General features: G+C 40.9%; 1 protein-coding gene across 1 annotated transcript in view; it reads left to right on the top strand.

Annotated features, from left to right (window-relative positions):
• TTC28 (tetratricopeptide repeat domain 28) overlaps positions 1-26,255 on the top strand; it is a 630,275-nt gene that overhangs the window by 513,495 nt on the left and 90,525 nt on the right. The window contains 6 exon segments of the mRNA XM_039861871.1: positions 6,851-8,192; positions 9,456-9,979; positions 12,801-12,910; positions 15,015-15,144; positions 17,294-17,512; positions 19,447-19,612. Coding sequence (XP_039717805.1) covers positions 6,851-8,192; positions 9,456-9,979; positions 12,801-12,910; positions 15,015-15,144; positions 17,294-17,512; positions 19,447-19,612 — 2,491 coding nt within the window.

Here is a 26,255-nt window from a genome sequence, read left to right as displayed (position 1 = left end):
GGTTATAAAATGAAAAAGGTCTGGGTTCTAAAGTACAACATGGTGGCTATAGTTAATAAGATAAATATATGAAATTTCCTGAGAGTAGATATTAAACATTTTCACCACAAAAGTGATTAATTAACTTGATTGTGGCAATCACTTCTTAATGTATATGTATATCAAATCATCACATTGTATACTTTAAATATATACAATTTTATTTGTCAGTCATACCAAAGCGAAGCTAGGAGGGCGGGGAAACAGGTAGTTTCCGGTGTGTTTGTGGGAGGGAGAGGAGGCACGTGCATGGGTTTCCTCAACCTTAACGTAGTGGGCTCCTTAGAATAGAAATGGAAGGGAAGGGCAGTTGGAATCTGGGACAGAAGTGCCACCAAACTCTCAATGTCACTGAAGACATCCTGAATTGCTGTTGAAGCAAAAGAAGATAACAGGCTTTTAACTTCACTTATGCTTCGGAGGAACAGGAAGAGCTTGGTGGGTTTGGTAGAAAAAGTAGGCAGATGTAATTAAGATAAACAACGGCAGAAGAGACTTGTGAAGGCCCAGGAGGTGGTGCCCACACAGATGATTACATCTGCCTTCGCCTTCTACATTCCTTAGGATTTTCTGGTCTCTAATGTGTATTTTTTTACTCTAGATACAAATTTAGCCAGACCATCAGTCTGTTCATATATAGGTTCCAAAAGGTTGGTTTGCCATGACAGTGTACCAATGTTAATGAAGAAGAAATGGGTGTCAAATCATGACCACCTTTCACTAGAAGGCATTCTGGTTTCATTCTAGAAAGGGAGCAGGTGAAAGGGTATCAGCTCCTCAGGCAGAAGAGCCTTAGGATCCGATATCAGTCCTGCCACTTAGAGCTGTGTGGGTCAGAATAAGTTTTTGAGTCTTCTGGGTCTCTGAGACCACAATACTGACCTCATAGGACTCTTTTGAAGTGTGAATGAGATTGTCAAGTAGAGAGTCAGGCACAAATTCTCAAGAAAAGCTGCTTGTAGCTGAAATTATGTAAGTAATTTTGGAATTTCTGCCATTTGAAAGTATCTGTACCTTTGCTGTTTGTTCTCCCTTGGCAAAAATAATGGAGACTTGGCTTTGGGTACATAAATAGTAACTGGAAAGTGAGTTAGATGAAAATATCCAGTGTTTGCATTTCTAATACAGAGCACTTAGATTCCAGCCATCTGTTTAATAACCAGGTCTGTTCCCTCTGTCCCACCCCAAGCTTTGAAATATTTTAGGTACACTATACAGGAACTCTCTGTGGAAACTTGAGAGAGAGAGGATCCGGGGAACCTAAAGATGTCTAGAGTTGGAATGATGGATACCCTGGAGAAGCTGGGGCCACTCCTCCTGGTGAGGAGGAAGATTGGGAGGAACCGTGAAAATATGCAGTGCTGCTTCTGAGGAGCAGGTGTTCTCAGCTGTTTTTACCATATGATCTCACCATGCCTGTTTGATAGACAAAATATCATCCAATCCTTTAAGATCACTTTGAAATTAAAGGTAAAACTAAATATCATGATTATAGATAAAGCAGTGAGACAAAGCACTCTGTTGTGTTCAGTCTACACATGTCCAACCCCCAGCCTGGAAAAGGATATGGAGGCTGGTATACCTACAGAGGCTGGAGACCAGCTTATTTCTTTCTCTTCTGAAGTCCCAAAGACTTCAAAATGAACTTAAACATCCACATCAGGACTTAGCTATGAGGACGAGTTTCCTGATCCAAAAGGGGCTACAGAAGAACATACAGTATAGCTCTCTGCATATTTCATTATTTGATTTAACTTTCTGTTATGAGAATTTACTCACACACATGGTGAGAATAGTCTAATGAACTCCCACACTCATAACCCAATTATCAACATTTTGCTAATTTTGTTTCATCCATTTTTTATAAATGCACATGTACATGCATATGCACACATGCATGCATGCACTTATACACCCACTTACTCCCCCCTACTAGAGTATTTTAAAGGAAATTGTAAACATCATGTCATTTCATTTGTAAATACTCCCATATGTATTTCTAACAGATGAGAGCACAACTACTGTTTCATGTTATACCTAGTGAGTCTAATAACAGTTTCCTCATCTTGACAGCAGATATGCTGGTACAGCTGAGGGCTTGTGGGTCAAGAGTCCCTCCCTCAGCTCTGCCACTAACTCATTTCCTCTCAATGGGCCCAGGTCATGTCCTTTATAAAGTGAGCCTATGGGAGGGCCTCTTCCATTTCCCAAATCTTATGTTTCTTCTGAGAATAGCTGGTGATTTGGCTAGGATGGAGCAGAACTCAACCTGTTTGAAAGCAGTGGGAAAGAACAGATGAGCTCTTAAACCCCCATTTGGATTGTGCACTATTAATAATCAGAACAATAATATTTTCAATAAGTGAGAAGAGGGCTTCTTTTGTTTGTGGAAGCACACTGAGGCCCTACTTTCAGAGAATTCACAAGACAAAAAGTAGCCAGGATTCACAGCTAAAATACTAAATGTTTTAGTTTCAGCAGAAATTCTTCTGCTTGGCTTGTCCTGTTCACATCTCCCTTGGTCTTTGCTGGTAATGGGTAATAGTAAAAGCAAAATAATTGAGCACTTACTATGTCCTGGGCACTTGTGCTAGCTTCTAGTAAGCATGATCTTATTGGCTCTCACAACAGCTCTTTGAAGTAGGTGTTGTTAATTCCCATGGCAGTGACCACTCCTGACACATAGGTAGAGGCCTACCGTGCTGATGTATAAATCTATAACCACATGTTCTTGCTCCACACGCCCTTGTGAGAACTCAGCTTCGCATGTTCTTCTGCCCCACTAATCTTCATTTAATTCCCTTCCCTGCAGCACTGTTGTCACCTAGCACACCCCTGCTGACAGGCCCTCTGTAAGTCTTCATCTGAGTGATGGCCCTAGAAAATCAAGCTGTGGTCTCAAAAGCAAAGGAGGATCTGCAGATTATCTCCTCAGCATGTGCAGTCACTCTGCTGGCAGCCCATAGGGCCGCTTTTATGTTGCCTCAACAAAGAGAAAGGCTGCCAAGAGTGTGTAATGTTCCGTTCAGAATTCTGGCTGGCAGCTGCTGGGACAGCAGAGACACAGGGCAGATGAAAAAATTCCCATTAGGCCAGGTCCACCTTCCTTACCTTTTCTGTGTCCAGAAGTCTTTGTTTTGAGAATCTTCCTATAATTCTTTATAGACCCTTGGAAATGTCAGACGAGGAGGAAGGGGAGGAGAAAAGGAGAGTGCCTGGGCAAAGCCGGCTGGGGGTCAGATCATTTTGCCATAACCAGCAGGTAGTTTCTTTCACAAATTGTTGAACACTGGGTAGCCATTATCATCCCAACTGCTCCCTATTAAGTAAGCCAGACTCTTAAGGCTGTGACAGTAAGAGACATAGAATTCCTTTTCCTTTCTCTCACTCTCTAAATACTGCTCGAATCATGTTTAGATAGCAGGCTATAGTTTACAAAGTTCATTGATATACACTATTATGTTTCTCATACCATTTCTTCAAGATGATTATCAGCTGATCTTATAAATAATAAGGCAAAAGTCATCAAAAAGTTTTCTATTAAAAGAAGAAAGAAAAGCTCAGAGACATAAAGTGACTGTCTCAAAGATATTTAAATGAATAAGTGGGAGCCTGGTATACTTACAGAGGCCAGATTGTAAATCAGGACTTCTGACTTAAAGTTTTGTTCCTTTTCCATTATAGTGTGTGTTCTAGATACTTAGCCAGCTTCCTGTATGATGGGGTACAAGTGAGAAGGGTGGGAGGCTAGCAAGGAGACCTGTGTCTTTCATGGTAGCAAGTAGGCAAAAAACCCACGCTTCTTCTGATTGCTGTCTTTGAAGGTCTCACACTGCTTGCTTCCTCTCAGCATCATCTTAGCAATCAACTATTGATCATATTGGCTTAAAAATCAATGCAATGAAACCCAAAAGCTGTGGGGAAAAATATCAAAGACACTACTGGGGGAAAAAGTACTCTGAGGGAGATGCAGGCATTGCTGCTGCGTTCCCCAGCTCTGGCTTTTTCCATAACTATCGACTCAAGGCTGGACAGACATTTTGACCCTCATTTCAGAAAAACAGAAGTGAGGAGAGTGGGAATAAATGGTTCACTTTCTCTAAGGAAACCTGAAAATTTGAATCTAAAATTTTTCTCTTTAAATAAAGACAGTGTAAGGGTACAAGACAAATACAGGTCTTTAGAACTGAGATGTTTCTGTCATTAATAATTTTTCACCACTAAAAGAGTTCCAGGTGATGCTAAGGTATTACCTCTTGGGCAGCTGAGATTTTCTAGCCTTGAGACAGGTTCTGACAAACTCTGACCTATCAGCTAGGATGCTGGTGACTTCTCCAACCCAGGGAAGTGACCAGACCCAATCCCTAGGAATATTACTCTACTTATTGTATTAGAGTTTCAAAAATACCTTCAGTAATTATTAGACTAAGGGTTATGCATTTATCATAGAAAAAACACTTAAAATATCGATAAGCAAAAAGAAAAGAACTGCCCTTCCATTACTCAAAGATTACTACTGTTAACATTTAAATAAATTTTATGCTGTATGTAAATATAAACATATACACACATCCTATTAATGTTTTTAATAAATGCACTGTTTTATAACTATATATCTCATTAATATATTGTAATCTTTCCCATGTCAATATATACAATTCTACTTCACCATTTTTAATGGTATCATGTTATTGCATTGCATAGAGTACCATGATTTCTTAGTTATTTTTAAATTATGAAATATTTTACTCATATCTGAAAATACACAGAAGAATTGCTGTAGTTTATTTAATTTCTACCATCTCCAGAGTGCTCTTTCCTGGAAGCATATCAGTAACTAATATTTGAATTTCACTTTATAGATTTTTAGTTTCATTTGATCCTCACTACTACCCTCTAACATTGGTATCGCGATTGTTATTTTCCTCATTTTGTAGATGACCTGAAAAAATGCTCAGAGAGACTAAATGATTTATCCAGTACCCTAAGTCCAGTTAATGTCAAAGAGATGGCTGAGCCCAGAGATCTGCATGACTCCTGTGGCAGGGCAGACCTCCATAGCAGGCAGGAGAGGAAGTAGGGACCAGAAGAGCGGCCCTGAAGTGCTTTTCTCTCCTCACCTCACTTCAGCATTTATTATGTGTACTTACATTGTTTAATGATTGTCTCTTTTATGACCTCGTGTGCTTTCTGAGGGCAGACTCCTGTCTTCATTTCTATCTCTACCCCTGCTGCCTACCACAGGACTTAGTATACAATACTCAGTTCGTGTTTGCTGGGTCAGTGTTTAAGTGAATGAATGAATGAAAGGTGTCAGAGAGAGAAGCAGATTGCAGAGGCTGGATTTTGATAGCTTTCTTTCTCAATGCCTCTCTTTCAGACATTTTAACAAGAACACATCTTGGTGGTTTTGAGTTTTTGTACTTCTGCAGTTTTTGGTCACTAGTGCAAAGCTCGTACGTTGATGCATGGAAGAGTGTTCAAAACCAAGGACAAAGAAAAACCTTTTTGCATACTAGATTCTCTCCACTTTTTCCAGTGCCTCTCACTCCACCCTCAACTGGGATGAACCAGGCTCATCCTAAAGCCATCTCCCAAGTTACTTTTATGATATCTACCATTTAGAACTACTTTATGATATATCTCATTTTGGACTGTATGTGAAAACAATAGCTTAGCAGCTATAGCATAGTTTATGAGGGTTGTTTTAAGTGCTATTATCGTTGACAATAAAAGCCATATAGCAGAATTACAGGAAATTTTAGAACAAAAATTATTCAAATCCCATCACCTAACAAGGCAACTTTTTTTTTTTTTTGGCATAATCTTCTCTGCGTGTGCACATTTTTTTCTCTAGTCATTGTCACAGGGAGCATGCAGCATTGTTTTCTGCTTTTTCTACTTAACATATTGTGAAAACCTTTTTCCCCCATTTTCCTGCCTAGACTTTATAATTATTTTTTAAACGACTGCATAATCCTCTATTGAAGTGATATATGACCCCAGTGTTTGCCATTTAAGATGATTCTGATTTTCCACTAATCTGTACTGCTGCAGTGAAGATGGTTACGCATATAGCTTTTACATTTGTTGGATGATTTCCTTAGAATACTATATTCCCATGAGTAGCATTGCAGGGTCTGAGGAAGACTCTGTGGTTCTTGCCATTCTGCTTCTCCAAAGGCTGTTCCAGTTTATGTCCAGCAGTTGATGTGTTTCCCAATTTCAGGGCAACCTCGTCAGTATAAGATGTTTAATTTTTTTTTTTATTTTTTTGCTAACACAGCAAAAGTAAAATGGTACTTCAGGGTTGCTTTATTTTGCATTTCTTTGATTATTAAAATAAATTAGCATTTTCCCCTCTGGTTACTCTATGGATATCCTTGGATGTGAGTTGTCTGCTCACACTTACTGTTCTTTGCCTATTTTAGTAAATTGGGGCCTTGATTTTTTTAAATCAAACCGAGTGAAATCTTTACAAACAATAGCTATTGAATTTTTTCATGTATGTTTAATACACTTTCTAGTATTGCGTTTGCCTTTTAATTTTAGATATATATTTGAAGTACAAAATGTTTTATTTTTGTAATCAAATCTGTCAATGTTTTGTTGTTGCTGTTGTTGCTTCGAAGCACAGAAAGCTATCCCCCCTCTGGAGAGCTAATAAATATTTAATTCTACCTTCTGTTATTTTAAACTCTTTAATTCATCTGGATTGTATTTGAGTATAAATTGAGTTGCAAATTACGTTTTTTCCCAAATTGCTAATCAGTTATTCCAACCTTTTTTGTTCTTTTATTCTCTTTCTCAGGAATCATACACCAGATGAAAGGTGATTATGATACTGCACTGAAACTCCACAAGACCCACCTGTGCATCGCCCAAGAGCTGAGCGATTACGCTGCCCAGGGCCGTGCGTATGGAAATATGGGCAATGCCTACAACGCTCTGGGCATGTACGACCAGGCGGTCAAGTACCACCGGCAGGAGCTACAGATCTCCATGGAAGTGAATGACCGCGCCTCTCAGGCATCCACACATGGGAACCTTGCTGTGGCCTACCAGGCCTTGGGTGCCCACGACCGGGCCCTGCAGCACTATCAGAACCACCTGAACATTGCCCGGGAGCTGCGTGACATCCAGAGTGAGGCCCGGGCCCTCAGCAACCTGGGCAACTTTCACTGCTCACGGGGGGAGTATGTCCAAGCTGCCCCCTATTATGAACAGTACCTCCGGCTCTCTCCTGACCTTCAAGACATGGAAGGAGAAGGGAAGGTCTGCCACAATCTTGGCTATGCCCATTACTGCCTTGGAAACTACCAGGAGGCGGTGAAGTACTATGAGCAGGATCTGGCACTGGCCAAAGACCTTCATGACAAATTGAGCCAAGCAAAAGCTTACTGCAACTTGGGCCTAGCATTCAAGGCTCTACTGAACTTCAGCAAAGCTGAAGAGTGTCAAAAGTACCTGCTGTCCCTAGCTCAGTCCTTGAATAATTCCCAGGCTAAATTTCGAGCCCTAGGGAACCTGGGCGATATATTCATCTGTAAAAAAGATATAAATGGTGCAATAAAATTTTATGAGCAGCAGCTGGGCTTAGCTCACCATGTAAAAGATAGGAGACTGGAGGCCAGTGCATATGCAGCCCTGGGCACTGCATACCGAATGATCCAGAAATATGACAAGGCCTTGGGTTATCACACGCAGGAACTGGAGGTATATCAGGAGCTGAGTGACTTGCCGGGGGAGTGCAGAGCTCACGGGCACCTGGCTGCTGTCTACATGGCCCTTGGGAAATACACAATGGCATTCAAGTGTTATGAAGAGCAGCTGGATCTAGGGCAAAAGCTAAAGGATCCAAGTCTAGAAGCCCAGGTCTATGGCAACATGGGCATCACAAAGATGAACATGAATGTGATGGAAGAAGCCATCGGCTACTTCGAGCAGCAGTTGGCCATGCTGCAGCAGCTAAGTGGAAACGAGTCTGTGCTTGACAGGGGCCGGGCCTACGGCAACCTGGGGGATTGCTATGAGGCTTTGGGTGACTATGAGGAAGCTATCAAGTACTATGAACAATATTTATCTGTTGCCCAGAGTCTGAATCGCATGCAAGACCAAGCCAAGGCTTACCGTGGCCTAGGAAATGGACACAGGTAAAAATGACAAGGAAAATTTGGTTGATAAACCTGCACAAAGAGCAGTTGTGACAGTAATGGCAACTTAATGTCAGCATGGTGGTTTATTAACTACAAAGCATTTTCATACTTATGTCATTTGGTACTTCCAATGATTCTATGAATTAAGCAGGGCATAATATTGCCCTTATTTTATGGAGGAAGAAACTAAGGCCCAGAGACATTAGGTTAGTCTCGAAGATTACACAGCTTAAAATGGACAGCTGAGAGTCAACCCTAGTGCTCTCTGACTTCAACTGCACTGCCTTTTGACTATATCTTAATGAGCAGGATAAAAGAGATAATGGGAAAGATGAATGAAGCAGTTGAACTGATCTTTTCTGAATGCCTCCAACATTATGATTGTGGTTTTTAATACATCGTCTGTACTTAACCAATAAAGAGGTCCCCATTTTGTTGCTTTTAGGGAAAGCCAGCTGATAATGGCAGGAGTGAATAAACATATAATCATGCTAGGTACCTTGTATAGATATCTTGCTTAATCTTTATAGCAATCCTGTATTACTCTACATTTATCATCTGCTATGGGATGTGTGATTTTTTTATCATGCAGTAACTGAGGCCCAGGGAAAGGAATTGGTGTGCTGCACATAGTCGGTTTGGTCTGCTGCCAAAATCTATGTTCTTCCCACTCTTATCATGTCATTTCTTAGTAGCACAAAAAGACACACTGTTGGTCAAGGTGATGCTTTCCTTATGAATGTGGGGAACCCAAGAAGGTGTCTGCGACTGCAGAATATATAGCCTCTCCAGATAGGCAGAGGATTAGGGCTCCTGGAGTGGAGGAAGGGCAAGGGTCAAACTAAATCATCACCCACAGAGTGCTCTGAGGAACTCAGGGTGAAAGATTTATAGCCATTGTAAAGTGATTTCAAAAACATTGTCTAAGTGGTAGTGGAAATTGGGAGGCCCGAAGAACCAAACAGTTCACTTGCTATCATTGTGCCTATTAATATATTTTATGTTTCCTCTGGGGTGTATATCCCATTGAATCTCAGGCTCTTGGGAAGGTCACTAAGGGATGACTTTTGAATTGCTTTCCAGATTATGAAATTCTCCTGCATCTCACTCTAAGGGCACATGATAGATTTTAGCTAGAAGAGGAGTTAAGAGCTTCTATAGTAAGTGACAGTGACAAATGCTTTTCATTTTCTCAGGGGCTTTAGCATGTCTGCACCTGCACAAAATAATATCATTGCTTTTCTGTCTACATCCCCACAGGGCAATGGGGAGCTTGCAGCAAGCCCTTGTGTGCTTTGAAAAGAGGCTCGTGGTCACCCATGAGCTTGGGGAGGCCTTTAATAAAGCTCAGGCCTATGGAGAGCTGGGAAGTCTGCACAGCCAATTAGGGAATTACGAACAAGCCATTTCCTGCCTTGAACGCCAGCTGAGCATTGCTAGAGAGATGAAAGACCGAGCGTTGGAAAGTGACGCAGCCTGTGGCCTGGGGAGCGTTTACCAGCAGATGGGGGAATATGATACAGCCCTACAGTACCACCAGCTTGATCTGCAGATTGCAGAGGAAACCAACAACCCCACATGCCAGGGCCGAGCCTACGGAAACCTAGGCCTGACGTACGAATCTCTGGGTACCTTTGAGAGGGCCGTGGTCTATCAAGAACAGCACTTGAGCATTGCTGCACAGATGAATGACTTGGTGGCCAAGACAGTATCGTATAGTAGCCTCGGAAGGACCCATCATGCCTTGCAAAACTATTCCCAGGCGGTCATGTACTTACAGGAAGGTAAGTCTAAAGGCCGGTCATGGTCTCTGGGTCTGCTCTGAGGTGGAGTTCAGAGTCTACTCAGAAAAAAAGTATGCACAGTCTGAGTGGTCACCTCCGTTTGGAGTGAGGATCTCAGAGGCCACTTTGTCAATTCCACCTTCAAACCATGATGCCCCGCACTGGGTATTCCTTGCTAAGAACAAAGGTGTTCTAGTTTCCAATTTGTTTTACTCTGTCAGCCAGCTGTCCAAGGAGCAGATACCCTCCTTTTCAGAACTCTCTACTGAGTGAAAAATACATTTTCATCCAAGTTGAATAAAGTAAGATATAATCATGTAAAATTTAAGGGTCAGAATCAGAGGAAAATGCCCATCTGTTCCAGTAGGATTGGGGCAGTTGTATCCTCTCTTCTTCCTGAGCCCCAGCTGGGAAGCCTGGAGAGAGAGAAGCAGGAAGCAAAGTGGACAATGGGCCAGGGGCTGATGTTTCATGTGTTCCTTTGCACAGACCGAGATTGCTCTGGCCTGCTGGCCGGGAGGTTACCGAGAGGCTGGGAGCCACGTCCCAGACCTTATTTGGCTCCCACTCAATGAGAGCTTGCCTTACTGCATTAAACATGAGAACTGGCTTTCGATTTCCTGAAACTTGACTGTGGTAAAATTCCAACAGACTAGGGGCGATTTTTAGTTGAATTTGTGAAAACTGTTCAATTCAGACCCAGCATATGACAACCTTTCAGCTGTGTTCTTTTGTACTTCCTGAAATATTGTTTCCATAAAGCAGCTGCTTTGCCTGAGACATTGTAACATAATTCTGTATTTATGGGACACTCTCAATTTCATTTGTATTGTTTCTTGTAGTTTTAAAGTCTTGCAGAGATCTAAATTCTTAATGTGGCATCTCCATGGTGTCTTGTGGATAAGCTTCAATGGAAAGCCTGGTATGCTCTGTGGGCCAAACCAGATACCCCTTCTCATGAACTGTTACTGGAGCAGGGCACCTGGAAGGCCCTTTCTGAGTGCTCTGAGTTGGGTCTGTACCCTCTTACAATGAGAAAACAGTTCAGTTGGAAACCATCTTAGTGCTCTCTCTCCTGGCTTTCAAATGGGGCTCTGGATCAACCTCACCTGGCCCCAGTACAGTAGAATCACACAAGTGGGGCCTGGTTTGAGTCTTTTGAACAAGCTTTCCAGGTGTTTGGTATAGACACCTGGTTAAAACCACTGGTCTCATCCAGCTTTTTCTCCTTTTGCAAATGAAGAAAGGGAGCCTGGAGTAATTCAGTGACTTACCTGGCATTATACAACTAGCTCCTAGCAAACTGGGCTCCAGGAGAGCTGGGTGGATGGGTTAGATTTGTAGGGAGGCAGAAGCAAATAGAAACTGGGGTGGGACAGATATCATTGGGCTTTTAGTTCTTTATTGTTGAACCTCTGACTATGAGCCAAAGAGTGTCCTACATGCTGGAGATCCAATAAGGAACAAAGCAAATTTCCTGCTTGCATAGAATATACCTTCTAGTGGGGATACTTCAATGAATTTTACTTCCAACTCAGACCTGGCAGGGATAGCTATATTGAAGAATGATTATGGTTAGCTTGTTGAAGGTTAAAACAACCAGTATCCTCCTGGTTTTCGTCCAAGAACCATCTTCTTTCATATGTTCCTATTCTGTGAGGTATTTTAAAATGTGAATAACTTGCAAGTATTATTTTTGTTACCCAGTGACATAATTTAAACCTAAAATGCTATTTCTAAGTTTTCTGAGTTATGTGCATTTTGAAATGCATAATATTTTATGAGCTTGAACCTGAATATCACTTTTATTAGCCTCTCAACTGACTCAGTTCCTTTTCAAAAGTCTAAAATTTCACAGGCCCAGCATGCTCAAAGGCAGGCTCCCACCCATCCTGAATTAGATTAGAAAAAGTCCTTTGTGCACGCAGTTGTAGTGTGGGAGCCTTCATGCTGTCTTCTGCACAAGTGAACTCCTATGTACAGACAACAAGATAATGAGGGCAAAGTGATGCTGAGAACTGCTTAGTGGCCAATACAATAAATGGTTACCCTCCTATTTGGTTTCCACAAAGCCCTGGAGGTCACTGGTGTCCTGAAATCCAGAAGCTTACTGTAGGTAAGTGACCCAAACTGCAGGTGTCTATCTGAAAGCCATTAGAGTGAAGACAGTCTCATTTAAGGCTTTCAACTCATAATAGCACTTGTTCTGCAACCCTGCTGAGGCACTTCATAGTCTCAGTCTTAAAGAAAAAACAGATTGAACATGAAATGCGTTAGTAGCATCAGTAACAGAAGGCAGGGTCAGGTGGTGTGAGTGAGCATTCTGCTTTCAGGAGGACATCAAATGTGTCTCCCATCAATATTGACTGGATGCTGTGCATGTGAAGTAGGAAAAAGTATCAACTTGGCTTCTGTGCTTGAATATGAACTGTCAGGAAAAGCTTTTGCCAGCCAAAGAATTGGGTTAGATCAATTTATAAGCCAGGAGTTTTCATTTGCAAAGCTAGGAATTGCATCTGAGAGGGTGGCAGGTTAGGTTCCATTCATTTCACTGTTTCTGCCTGCCATGCAAGCTGTCTGCTGATAACCATCACCTGAGCTCTTGCTGGGGCATCTTGGGATGTCTTGGAAAGATTGCTGCTAACAAAATTTGAAGAGAATGCTTACCCTGCCTTGGCTGATTCTACTCTTGTCTTGCACTTTATCTAGCTATGTTAACATTTTTTATATACACCTCAGGTAGAATTACCCTCTAAAACTCTTTGGCAGGTGGAATTGTCTATCTTCTATGTGTCCTTAAATTTTTTCTATCTGATTGCAGGTTTAAGGTTAGCTGAGCAACTGGGCCGAAGAGAAGATGAAGCCAAAATTCGTCACGGTCTTGGCCTCTCTCTTTGGGCTAGTGGGAACCTAGAGGAGGCTCAACACCAGGTGAGCAGGAGAACCCCTGTCCCAAGTGAATTTTCTTTCCAGAAGCATGAGAGACCTTGGGATTACTATCCTAGTAGTCATGACATTGGCCAGAAGGTGCTGACCCCTATACTTGGGTTGACATACAGGATTTCCAGCCTGTAGCAGCTCAGAAGTGCTGAACCACAGTAAAGATTCTTATTCAGTTGTGTGATAGATTTCTCAGTAATTTTTTTGGAATTCTTCTATTATATGAGGCTGTTCCTTATTAAACCTTAATATGAAATTACGTACATATATTTTATGACAGAAGTAAGTAATCCAAGAATTTGTAATTATTGGATTTAATTGCTTTATAGGTTTCTAGTACTATCAACAGATACCTCTCTGTCTGTCTCTCTCTGTCTGTCTGTCTGTCTCTCTGTCTCTGTCTGTCTGTCTGTCTGTCTCTCTCTCTCTCTCTCTCTCTGTCTCTCTCTCACACACACACACGAGTTCATGTTTCTGCATAGGTACAAATAGTTGAAGAGAAGCTTGCTCTCATGCTGGCTCTGGAGATTGGAAAGATCCCTAGAGTTATGAATTCTGGCAGGTTGGAGGAGTTCTGAGATGGCATCTAAAATCATACACTTAACCACTTAGGCAGTGAGTAAGTAATCACTGAGAGGGCATTGTGGGCAGAGGGGGCAAAGGATAAGGGGATCAAGGCTCCTTTTCAAGGTGCTCACAGGAATTGAAGGCGTGATGTCACTGAATTTGTGTCATAGCATCCTGGGATGTTATGATATTTTACTGTACTGTTAAAGGCAATTTAAAGAATTTGCTAATTTCCTAGTTTTAAAAATTAAAACTTATATTAGTATTGTTATAGTGACTTAAAATTTTCAAAGTACTTTCACTCACTGAATTTAATCCTCAAATAATCCTGTGAGGTAGAATGATAACTGTTTCTTTTATAGAGGAGAAACTGGGGCTCCAAATCTTACCAAAAGTCACACAGCAAATTAGTGGCAGAATTGGGAATACATTGCTCTCTCCTAGTCTAGGTCTCTCAGTCTTAGAATTCTGTTTTTTTAAAATTTGTATGAACTTTTGATACTGTGTTTCCAAGCATATAAAGATCAGAAAAGTCTTGTGATCTCACTGATAGAGAAGCCATTAAATCAGCAGGACAGTGTCTTCTTTTTTTTTTAATTAAATTTATTGGGGTGACTGGTTAATAAAATTATAAGTTTCCAGTGTACAGTTCTATAACACATCATCTGTGTGTTGCATCGTGTATTCTCCACTCACAGATATCTCCTTCTGTCGCCATATATTTGACCCCCTTTACCTTCTTCTACTTCCCTCTCTTCCTGCTTTCCCTCTGGTAACCAGTCTATTTTCTGTGTCTATGAGTTTTTGTGTTGTTCATTTGTTGCTTTCAGTTTTACATCCTGCATATGAGTGAAATCATATGGTTCTTGACTTTCGCATAGAGGAAAACATAGATACTAAATTTATGGACCTAGGACAGTGTCTTAGGATGTCAAGTGTCCCATTCTGCAGGTGGTGTCCTCTTGCATGGGCATGGCTCCAGGGGGGCTTGTCCAGCAAAGACCTGACCCTGGGACATGGTTGTGGACAGCGGCATTTGAGTTGTCTGAGCTGCCTACAGAAAGTTGTCCCCCTCCTGAGAGTGCTGCTGCCTTTATCCCATTCCCCCCAGGCTCGTCCGTGGCCAGCCTGCCTGCACCACACCTGTTCTTAGCCCAGTGTTTTGGCACCATGAGGTGTGAGAGTGCTGAATTATGGTTTCTTAATGGCAAGAAGAAGGCTTTTTATTCAAAATCACCACTTGGTTGGATTAATAGCTGATATTTGTTTTACAGCTTTCAGACTATAAGTCTGTAACCTCTGTCTTTTAGATCCCTCTGTCTGTCAATTTATTACATAAACTGTAGTTTATTGGGTTTGATCTGATGCCTTTCCACTAGGACCTACCTGGAAATAAAGATTCACCCTTTCAAACCTTTAACGATTTTTTTAGGTTGTGCACCAAGATGTGAGCAAAAGTTGTGTTTAGTCAGTGAATAGTGAGACTGGTTTCTAGGGAATGGATAACTTTTTTGTCCCCTACTTGCAGCTCTATAGGGCATCAGCTTTGTTTGAAACAATCCGACACGAGGCACAGCTGAGCACAGACTACAAACTCTCCCTCTTTGACCTGCAGACGTCATCCTACCAGGCCTTGCAGCGGGTGCTCGTCAGCCTAGGTGAGAGCAGCTGGGGTTCCCACTTCGTGTGTGTGTTCGTGTGTCTAAGTCATTTGGTGATTGCTGTGATGAAATATGATTGTTGTTACAGCAGACTGCGAAGCCATAACCACAACCTAGCCATTGAACATTTATTCAATAAATATTTATAGAGCACCTACTGTGTGCTGTGTGCCAGCCCTGGGGATTAAAATCAAGAAGGCCTGGTCCCAGACCTCAGGAAGCTCTTAGCTTGTAGAGAGACAGAAGTCAGTGAGTCCAGTATGGTGTGATTGACTCTAGGGTAAGAGAAACTCAGGTGCTGTGGAAACCAAGCAGCTTGGCAGACAGCCATGGGAGCCAGCAAAGGTGTCCTAGAGACAGGGACACTCGAACCAGGTGTTTTCTCCCCAGGTTTCCCTCTCACCGTTAATTAATTCCTGAGGGGAGAATCTAAGAAGACACCTGGACTCTTCCCTGTTTTCTCTGCCAAACATCTTTTAGTTGCTGTCTAGTAAATGTTTTTAATATCTGGGTCTGCCCTCTAGACTGTGACATAGGAAATGATAATTCTCCCAGGCTTTGTGCTGCATTGCACTGGGGCAGCATCCATCTCCCTTCACCCGGGCCTTAACTGTTGCAGCCACCTTCTTTCCTGTCGTCTTCCTCTTCTCAGACCTGTCCATCCCTGCAGACCATTTTCTCAGTCGAGAACTTGGGTTGAAGAGGTATTTATTGGAACTAACAATGTATTTAAAGTTGGATGTTGAGGCCTTTTAAGTAACCTGTTATTTTCTGTATGTGTATAAATATGCAGACTTCCCCTGGAAAAAATATGTCTATTAAATGTACTCATTGTCTGGGATTACAGTTTATTATCTATTATACTCACAGCGTTAAGTCTGTCTAACACTTTCAGGCTGATTTTCCAATGTGCACAGAAATCATCCCTGCTGTTCCAGTTAATAACTTAATAGAGTAAAAGAAGATATTTGCATACACACATGTAAATCCCCACTTTCTTCTGATACTTGAACTGTAGGAAGTGAGGCATCCTTGACATGCCATTGGAGCTACAACATCTGATCTCTTGCCTCTGCCTGATCTCTCTTTGGACCCTAGTCATATCAACTCTTCCATATTATTTTTATGACACAAGCAAATCCTCCTCATTGTGCTCCTTTAGCACTTGTAAACATTTCTCACTTGAAGTATGTTGGTTTATATTTTTTAGCTCTCATATTTGTGCATTAGCTTTTAAACTTGATTACAGACTAGTTTCTTAGAGGAAGTAGAATTAGAATTTGGAATGAAAGATTGAGGAAAAGCTTGAAAAAGAGAAGCAATTTCCAGGAACTAGAGACCTCAGAGGTTTAAACCCTTTGCCCATTGGGACTAGAAGAGAGAGAAGTAAGTGTGTGAGAGCCCAGAATGGAATGGGGTATCAGCTCTAACATTAATAATATCACCTATTATATATGGTGCTTTAAATAATGCTTCCCAAGCATCTGTAAATATAGCACCTCATTTACTCTTTATAGTAGCCCTTTGAGATTGGCAGGACAATAATTAGGATCCCTCTTTTTGAGACAAGGTCAATGAAAGGGCACACTCAGAAGCAAGACCAGTATGTGTAAAGGCACAGAGGTATAACGGAGGGAGATGTGGGCTGGACAATGTGATGTATAGAGGGGCTGCACTGAGGAGAGACAGACTGTCAGGAACCAAGTTCTGTAGGGCTCATCTGCCAATGACAAATCATAATCGAAGTTGAGCAGGGAAATGAAAAGGTAGCCATAGTGCAAAGCATCGTGTCCAAAGAGTCAAGTGAATGGGGTCAGAGGCCAGAAGGGCGAGAGCAACTCAGGATGTAGAGGAGAGACTGAGGATGAATCTTCTGAACAAAGTTGGCTCTCTTGTGTGGCTACAAGACAAGGGAAGGCCCAAAGGCTTTGGGTGGCGTGGAATCTGACAATGTGGGCTTTTACAGGAGTGGACACTGCATCCAGATTCTGAGGCAGGGGGCTGAACCTGAAACAATATGATAAAGACTGCCACAAATTAGAGTGCAGGGCAGTGAGGTTTCTGCCCAGGATCTCTGTACTTGATGGCCCTCCCTGAGTAAACACACTCCCCGTGGGGTCCTCAGCCTGTCCTTTTTGTCTTCCAGGCCATCATGATGAAGCCCTGGCTGTGGCAGAAAGAGGACGGACAAGGGCATTTGCAGATCTTCTGGTAGAACGACAAACAGGACAACAGGACTCTGACCCCTATTCTCCAGTCACTATTGATCAGATCTTAGAGATGGTTAATGGCCAGAGGGGACTAGTGCTTTATTATTCCCTGGCGGCTGGCTACCTGTATAGCTGGCTGCTTGCTCCTGGGGCAGGTAAGATCTCTTTCTGTGAGAAGAGGTCAGTTGTACACTAGACTGTGAATGTCTAATGAATAGAGGTGAAAGAGGTACATTACCGTAGATCAGACTAAGGAGCTAATGTTTTTCGGCAAAATCTCAACCACCTCGAATAGTCTGTGGTGGGGCATTCAATGAATGAGACAGCCCAGCTTTCACATCCCGCCAAGAAATCACTGCTTCTCACTAGCGAATATGGAAGCTTTTATCAGGGAAGACTAAGAGCAGGAGGGTTAATCTCAGCAACGGCCCTATTTTTAAGCAGCTGTTGTTCATTAGCTAATAAAACAATGACTGTAAGTCCTAACAAGTTCTTTCTAGATATGATTTAATAATTGTGACCCTTTGTCATGGTAAAATTAAAGAGACTAAAATGATAATGGCAACTCCTCTCACAGTACATAAATGAAGTCTTATGCTTGAAATTTCTGAGTTTAGCAGAACCCATTTTAACCAGTTCTGTTGTAAATCATTTTCAGAAGTAAAAATCCCCTTTGATTAAATCGGCATAAAATGTTCAGTCTGTAACAGTTTCACTAAATACAGACCCACTAATTAGCTGTTAGCCATATTTTTTGCATAATAAAACGCTGAGGCTTTACCATGTTGGAGACACACCAGATCCAATTAGAGTTTATTGACTGGGGAAGTGGATTTTATAATTGTGAATCCTGAAAAATTGGCTTCTTGAATATCTGTAAGCCAATTTCGAAAAGTTCAACTGCCAGGAGAATTGACAAGATTTTTTTGATTTTTGTTTCCATCCCTTTGATTTAAAAAAGTGATGGCCGGATGACAACTCTCAGATGCTTCTTGGATTCTGAGCTCTCGTACCTGTACATTCTGTGCCTCAGCTTTATTTTTTATAATCTTCTTAATTCCATGTTTTTTATGGGCTTTCTATAAAGAACATTGTTACCTCTGACCTTTTTATGCTGAAGGTTTTAAGCTGTGATGCTCGTGGTGATTTGGTGAGTGTCAGCCACAGTGAAATGAATCCCTGTGTATCCCAGCCCCCAGAGGGGGCACTAATACCCAGGAGGACACAGTTGACGACAGAGATATCAAGCTCTTTCTCTCTGTGGTTGTTATGTTTTGGGAACGTGATTTGACAGGTGGTATATCCAAATCCCTATAATAATGAACCATGTATAATGAGGCTCCTATTGTTTCTCTTTCTGTTCCTCTTTGCTCTTAATGAGACTCTGAAGCTTTCACCGGGGCTCTAATCCAATCAGAGAGGACCAGCATTTTCCAGGGCTGACATACCTCATTACCATTTGAGAATATGTCCTATATTTATTGTCAGAAAACCACTATGGATTCCCTCAGTTTCATGCAACCATCATTTTTTGCTTCTTTAATCCATTAATGACCGTTGACCAGTTAGTTTTATTTTAAAATGGTTTAAAATGTTTTTATCTGGCCTCTGTACTACATATTTATTTTGATTTGCTTTTGTGAAATGAAAGATCTTTGAGTAACAGTTTCCATGTGGCTGGTTATATTTTTGTTCAGGATATCAGTTTCTAGGGAGACTATAGGCATGCTCATGTGCTATCCTAAAAGAAAACTTTCTCTAGTTGGTGCTTCTGAGAAGCATCTGTTTTGAAATATCTAAGAAATAGTCATTCCAGGAGCTTCTAAATATATCTTCAAAAGCAAAAGCCCTATCTTGAATTCCCTGGTTTCAAGTACCAAACCTGATGGTGACGGGTCTAAAAAGGGTACTGATCAAACTTCTGAAAATGTTCTTGGGATCATGGATTTCAGAATTGCTTCACGTGGTTTGGAGGATGGCATGCTTGTCAAAGAGGCCGCATGGCGTCAGCATTGTTGATACCTGTCCTGCACCTTTCTTCCCCCAACCTCAATTATGTACAGTGTTGGCTATGCCTGTCTTGTTTCAGGAATTCTGAAGTTTCATGAACACTACTTGGGTGACAACACAGTGGACAACTCCAGTGACTTCCAGGCTGGCAGCAGTGCAACTCTTCCAACAGCCACCAGCTCCGCCCTAGAGCAACACATCGCCAGTGTGCGGGAGGCCCTGGGGGTGGAGTCTTACTACTCAAGGCAAGTAGTACAACACTCTTAATCCCATATACAAATACAATTTCAAGGTGTTTTTTTTTTCTTTTCTTTTTTAAATATCCTTTTTGAGATCTTATGGAATTCACAGCTTTCTGCTTAGTCTATTCACAGTTGCTGTAGCAGAAAGAAAAATGTGTCTCTGGAGTACAAACCCCTTAGTGAGCTGTGTTTATATTCTTTTTGGTAGTTTGCTTTCAGACAGGGAAGGACCTCATCAGAGATGCCCATTTTCTAAGGAGGGTTTGTAGAATGTTTGAACATAAATATGACTTTGAGTTTAACATACCAGCTAATTAAAACTGAGATGAGTTTTTCTTATATGCAGATTCATAATGAGTTTGTACTATAGCTGAACGCCTGTTTGAGGGAGTAATTTAGCACCAGTGACAGGGTCTGTGTATGGGTCTGTGTGTTGCAGCGCTAAGGTTAGGGAAGTTGAGCTCCCAATATCAGGGATAGAAAAGAGAAGTACTCTTTGCAAAGAGAGTAAAAGTTACACACTTATGGAAACATTTGGTCATGATGGACTATTTTGCACATGGAAAAAGTTTCCACAAGCACCCTACTTCTGGAGAAAATCAAAAGAGGGTGGCTTAGAGATGGTTGTGGCCAGATTTCCTAGGCATCTCAGTCCTCCCTCCTGCGATTAACAGGCGTGTCCATGTGTCAGAGAATCTGCCACGTTAGCTTGTGTCAGGTTGCAAGGGTATCTTGTCTCTTGAATGATTTCGTTTGTAATCATGAAAATCCTAAGATATTGTTGTGATTTCTTTAGGGATGCTTATCCCAGACTCCTGAGTATGTAGTGGTCATTGCAGTCAGCTGGATTGCTCTTTGAGGTGCTTATGAAATCGGGGGCAAGTTCTTACATGAAAAATAATCATTGGATAATGTCAAGACTGGAAGGGGCTATGGTGGTCATCTGGTTCAACTCCTTCATTTAACAGAAGCCAGTGCTGAATCAGACTTGCTGACAGCCAAATTAGTGTCAGAGCCAGGATTAAAACAATCTCTCACCCAGATTCCCAGGCCAGTGCTCGTTTTGTTTTTAATTATCAAAATTAATATCATATTTGGAGAAAATAGCTGAAGCATGTAAGAATGTCATCTCTAGCTTCTGCTTGTATGAAGTCTGAACAGGCATCAGCCACATGCACACACTGTTGTCTTATTTCTTCTATGGTTGCTGTTCATCCTAGAGCATCCCCGTTCTTAACCCAGGTAGTGGTATAGTGATTACAGGGCCTTTACAGTCCAGAAATCCCAAAGACTTAGAAGTAAAGCTACTCCCTGAGATTTAATTGACCATAAAATAGGTTAGGCCAGGGGTATACAAAGCTGCTTCAGCAGACAGAAAGGCACTTAGGCCAGTCTGATTAAATTGTAAGCTGACCAAAGGTATTGCGTGTCTAAAGCAAGTATTAGAGGGGACTAGTTGGCCAGCACTAGAAACATACAAAGAAGAGAGTAAGCAAGGCAGACTTTGGCAGTGCCTATTTCTGACGTTGTCAAAGGGAGAATCTGGGCCAAGCAACTCGAAGACCCATTGGAAAGCTGTTTCCACTTGCAGTCATCATGCTCTCTTATCCTTCCTGCCTTTCCTCCCTTCCACAAATATTTGAGTGCCTACTGTGTACACTCAAGATTGGGAATAGAGTGGTGTTGAGATAGGCACGGCTCCCTCCAGCTGGCGGGGAACTGAAAGATAATAAATAGAGCATATGAAATCTTTCAATTAAAATGATTGTAAGTACTTAAATGAAAATGCAGGATGTGATGAAAATGTATAGTGGGGGTGGGACACCTGTACCAGGAGTTAGAAGGGGATATTTGAGCTGAACTCAGAAGGAGGATAAGGAATAAACTAGATGGAGGCCACCCCAGGCAGTATGCGCCAAGGCCTTCAGTAACTCTCAGTGGAGAAGACCTCACAGGTTGTCCTGCTGTCTTCCTTGTTCAGGTCCCATGCTGCTTGTTAGACTTTCTGACTGTTACTGGGTTTCTCATGTAAATCTACTTGTAAATAAAGAATGAGTAATTACCTGACATTCGGGTTTGCACAACTCTGCAAGCTTGGTTAGTGAAAATGGGCTGCCAAGAGGCAACGCTTCTGAGCACATCAGCATCAGATTTTCAAACTTGTAAGGTCACAGCCTAGAGCTTGAACTGAGATGAGATCATGAAAGGACTCAGGTGTGTGACACCTGCCGTTTGAACCTCTGCACATGCAGAGGTGGTTTCTGTGTACCATCTCTCTTTCGGCAATGTGTTGGCCAGGTCATCTCAGTTCAAAACAACAACCATTGTTAGGGCTCAGCCTGTGTGGAAAAAAAGGATTCCACTTGATCTTAGTTTTAATGGATCTAGATTAAAATTCATTATAAGAAGAAAGAAAGTTACTTTTTGACTCCAGCACTCCTTATATTAGGCACGGTAGTTTTAACTGCAAACACTAATGCCTAAACAGTTCTTTTACATGATAGAGGAAGTTAAGTAATTTTTCTTCCAGGTGTCTTTTGAATTGAAAAAATGGCTTTTGGGTTACAGTTCAGCTGTTCATCAGTGGCAGTGGGAGAGAAAGGACTGTAGTTTGCTTATATTCCCCACATTAATCTTTTCCCCTCTGCCTTATACAAGTTAGGATGAGTCCTTTAGGATCTCTAGGATGCTGGGTGGCTTGATACTCAGCATGACTTTGTTAGGCTACCTTCAGTAGCTCTGATCGCCAGTTTGAATTGCCATTAATAAGGTCTTTCCTGTTTCTTTGTACTAGTCTTTTAGAAATGTGTTCATATTTTGTGAGAAACCCACGTTCTTGATTGTGATATTAAAATTGGTTTGAATTTACTAGAATGAAGTTTTTGTGAAACTGGTTTCTGCCTCACAGTTTCATAAAAACTAAGAAAATTTCAATGATGGATAAATTATTTTTCATCTATAAAATTAGTAAATATTTTTAAAGTCATAATGCTCAGTGATGGTAAGGATGCAGTGAATGAGCAGTCTCATACCCTATGGATATAAATTGACTTATCCTTTCTAAAAAGAATTTGCCAGTAGTATCAAAAATATTTTAAAATATTCATGTCCTTTGACCCCCAAATTTTCATTTTAGAAATGGAGTAAAGATGTATACAAATATTTGTAATAGGTCTGTATATTATAGTAAAATAGTCTAAATGTCCATAATAATTGAATGTCAAATTATTTTATATAAAGTATGTTATTATGTTACAATTAAAATTACACTGACAGAATTTTTAATTACATAGCCAGATGTTTGTGACAAAATATTAAGTGACAAATATAATATAGAACTATTGTATATAGTATAATTTAAATTTTATAATATATACAAAATATGGATAAGAAAAGTAAAAAAAATCTTTGGAAGGAAATAGTCCATAGCGTTAGTGATAACTATAGGTGGATGGTGGAGTTATAAATGCTTGGAATTTTATTCTTTATAATTCTCTTTATTTTCAGTTTTTCACAATGGACATATATTACTTTTTAATGGATATAATAATCAGAAATAACAATGAATAAACAACTCTGTCATTCAAAGGAAAAAAGAAACCTTTCTGTAATTTCAGGTTACAGAGAATAAAACCTAAGTTTTAGAGCTTAGTACCAAGACCTTGCTCTAGGAAGGCATTCCAAGTTTTTAGTCCATTCTTGACTTTTGGTGAATGCTATGTTCCAGTTATCACACCTTCCTCTCTGTTCCCTAAATGTACCCTGTGACTCCTCCCCCTCCATTCTAGCTCAAGTATCTGTAACCTCTGGGTCTATAGGTACGGCTTCCCACTAAGTATCTCTGGGTATTTCCAAGCACCTCTAGTCTAAAATATCCGAAGCCCAACTCTTGAGTTTCCCCGTTTCTCTTCCAAATCAGGCAATGTAATATACCACATTAGCAGAATGAAGGACAAAAACTACATGATCATCTCAATAGATACAGAAAAAGCATTTGTATATATAGAAATATATATAGAAAAGCATATATAGAAAACTCTGAAGATTACACATGTGTGCATGCACACATGTGTACACACATGTGCACACACAGACAAACACATGCCCTGTTAGAATTAATAAACAAATTCAACAAAGTTGCAGATTCCAAAATCACACAAAAAATGAGTGCCATTTACAATAGCATCAAAAACAATAAAATACTTAAGAATACATTTAAGCAAGGAGGCCAAAGACTTGTTCATGGAAAACTATACACCATTGCTGAAAGAAATTAATGAAGACACAAATAAATGGAAAGATATCCCATCCTCATGGATGGGAAGATCTAATAATGTTAAAATATCTATACCCAAAACAAATTTGATGCAATCCTAAAATTTATATAGAAACTCAAAGGACCCCAAACAGCCAAAATAGTCTTGAGAAAGAAAGAAAAAGCTAGAGGCCACACAATTCCTGATTTCAAAACATATCACAAAGCTATAGTAATCAAAACAACAAGGTACTGGCATAAAGACAGACACATAGACTAATCAAATAGAATAGAGAGCCCGGAAATAAATCCCGACATATAAGGTCAAATGATTTTTGACAAGAGTGGCAAGGCTACATATTGGAGAAAGGATAGTCTCTTTAACAAACGTTGTTGGGAAAACTGGATAGTCACATGCAAAAGAAGGAAACTGGACCCTTATGACGTATGAAAAGTTAACTTGAAATGTATTAAAAACCTAATCATAAGACCTGACTGTAAAACTCCTAGGAAAAGCTTTATTACATTGGATTTGGCAATGTTTTCTTGGATATAACACCAGAAGCACAGGTAACATAAGCAAAATTAGACAGGTGAGGCTACATAAAATTTAAAGACTTCTGTATAGCAGAGAAAAAAGAGGCAACCTATGAAATGGGAGAAAATATTTTCAAACCGTATATTTGATAAGGGGTTAATATTTGGTATATATAAAGAACTCCTGTAGTCTAACAACAACAAGATAATCTGATTGAAAAATAGGCAAAGAACTTGAATAGATATTTCTCCGAAGAAGATATACAAATGGCAAACACATGAGAAGATGCTCAACATCGCTAATCATAAGGGAAATGCAAATCAAAACTACAGTGAGTTATCACCTCACACCCGTTAGGAGGACCACTATCAAAAATGCAGAAAATAACAAGCATTGGTAAAAATGTGGAGAAATTAGGACTCTTGTGTACTGCTGGTGGGAATGTAAAATGCTGTAGCCACTGTGGAAAACAGTGTTTTGTTTTGTTTTTACCACAATAAAAGTATAAAAATACATTTTGAAACCATCCACTTCTATTTCTACTGCCACAAGCACAGTGCAGGTCCTGCCTGTCGTCTCTATCCCGAACCACTGCTGCTGCCTCTCCTCTGACCTCTCTGCTCCCTCTCCTGGTCTTCTAGTCTCCTTCAGCCAGAGTGACCTTTCATAAATGTATTTGGGACTGTTTCTTTGTTCTCCTACTCATCACAAAACCCCCTAACACACTTAATCCTTTCAAAGGTTGTGATGGTCTTTGGACTCCAACTCACATTCCTTACCCTGGCCTGTGTGTGATCTAGCCTCCATCTGCGGCTTAAACCGCTCCTCTAGTCCTCCTGCAGCTTGACATCGTCCTGTGCCCCACCCCGCCAGCCTTTCACTGCCTAGGATAATCCAGGGCTTTCCCACTTTAAAGTTTTGTACATGTCCTTCCTTTTCTCTGCAAAGTTCTGCCCGCCGCTCTTGTATGGCTGGTTCCTTCTTATCCTTCAGATTCCTGCTTAAAGTAAGTCCTCAGAAAGGCCTTTCAGAAGCTTCACTGTTAGTTTTGTTCACTTCTGCATACCCGGTCCCTAGGGCAGTCCTGTGACATAGCAAATGCTTAATAAATGTTTGAACAACCCACTGACTCAGAATGAATGAAGTACTTCTTCTTTCTGCCCAGAATTATTCCCTCCAGAGCCCTGTTCAAATCTCACACCATTTCTTTCCATCAGGGCCATCCAAATCACTGTATGTCCAAATAAGATTTTTGCTCCCCGCTGTGGTGCCTAATAATAGCACTTATTTTGTTCTTGTTTCATAATCACCTGATTTGTGTGTCTTCCCAAGCAAATGCTGATGGCCATGGAAAGCAGGTGCTATGTCCTTCTCCTTTCTGAATTCTTACTGTCTAACACAGTGCCTGGTCCATAGTAAGATGTCAGTAAATTTGAAATTTAGTCACCAGAAATTGCGCTATGAGCAGACTTCCTGTTCATGCTGGGCTGGTTTACTGATTCTTTTTCTAGTGGATGTAAAATACACTGTGCCCCTGGAAATTGAGTCTCTGTGCCTTGGGGAACACTGTCATTCAGTTACCCACAGCCTGGCCATGGTGTCCTTGTTATTCTGCAGACTGTTTTTGCTCTCCTTAATGGCATTTTACTGCTAAAAGGAAGTATAGTGCTACAAAGGAGTTTCTGAAAATGGATTTAAAATAAAAGAAGTGCTTTTATTAAGTGTTTAATAAGAACTTCCCATCTCTTCCTCCCAGATCAAAAGAGGTGTAGATTGAAACCACTGCATAGAACACAAACCTCCCATGAGGGAGATGTTATGAATTTCAAAACACATCTTCAGGTTTTAATTCT

This window comes from Pteropus medius, unplaced genomic scaffold (genome assembly GCF_902729225.1).
Source record: "Pteropus medius unplaced genomic scaffold, Ma_sr-lr_union100, whole genome shotgun sequence".
In the NCBI taxonomy this organism is placed as follows: domain Eukaryota; kingdom Metazoa; phylum Chordata; class Mammalia; order Chiroptera; family Pteropodidae; genus Pteropus; species Pteropus medius.
This window is presented reverse-complemented; position numbering and strand designations above follow the sequence as displayed.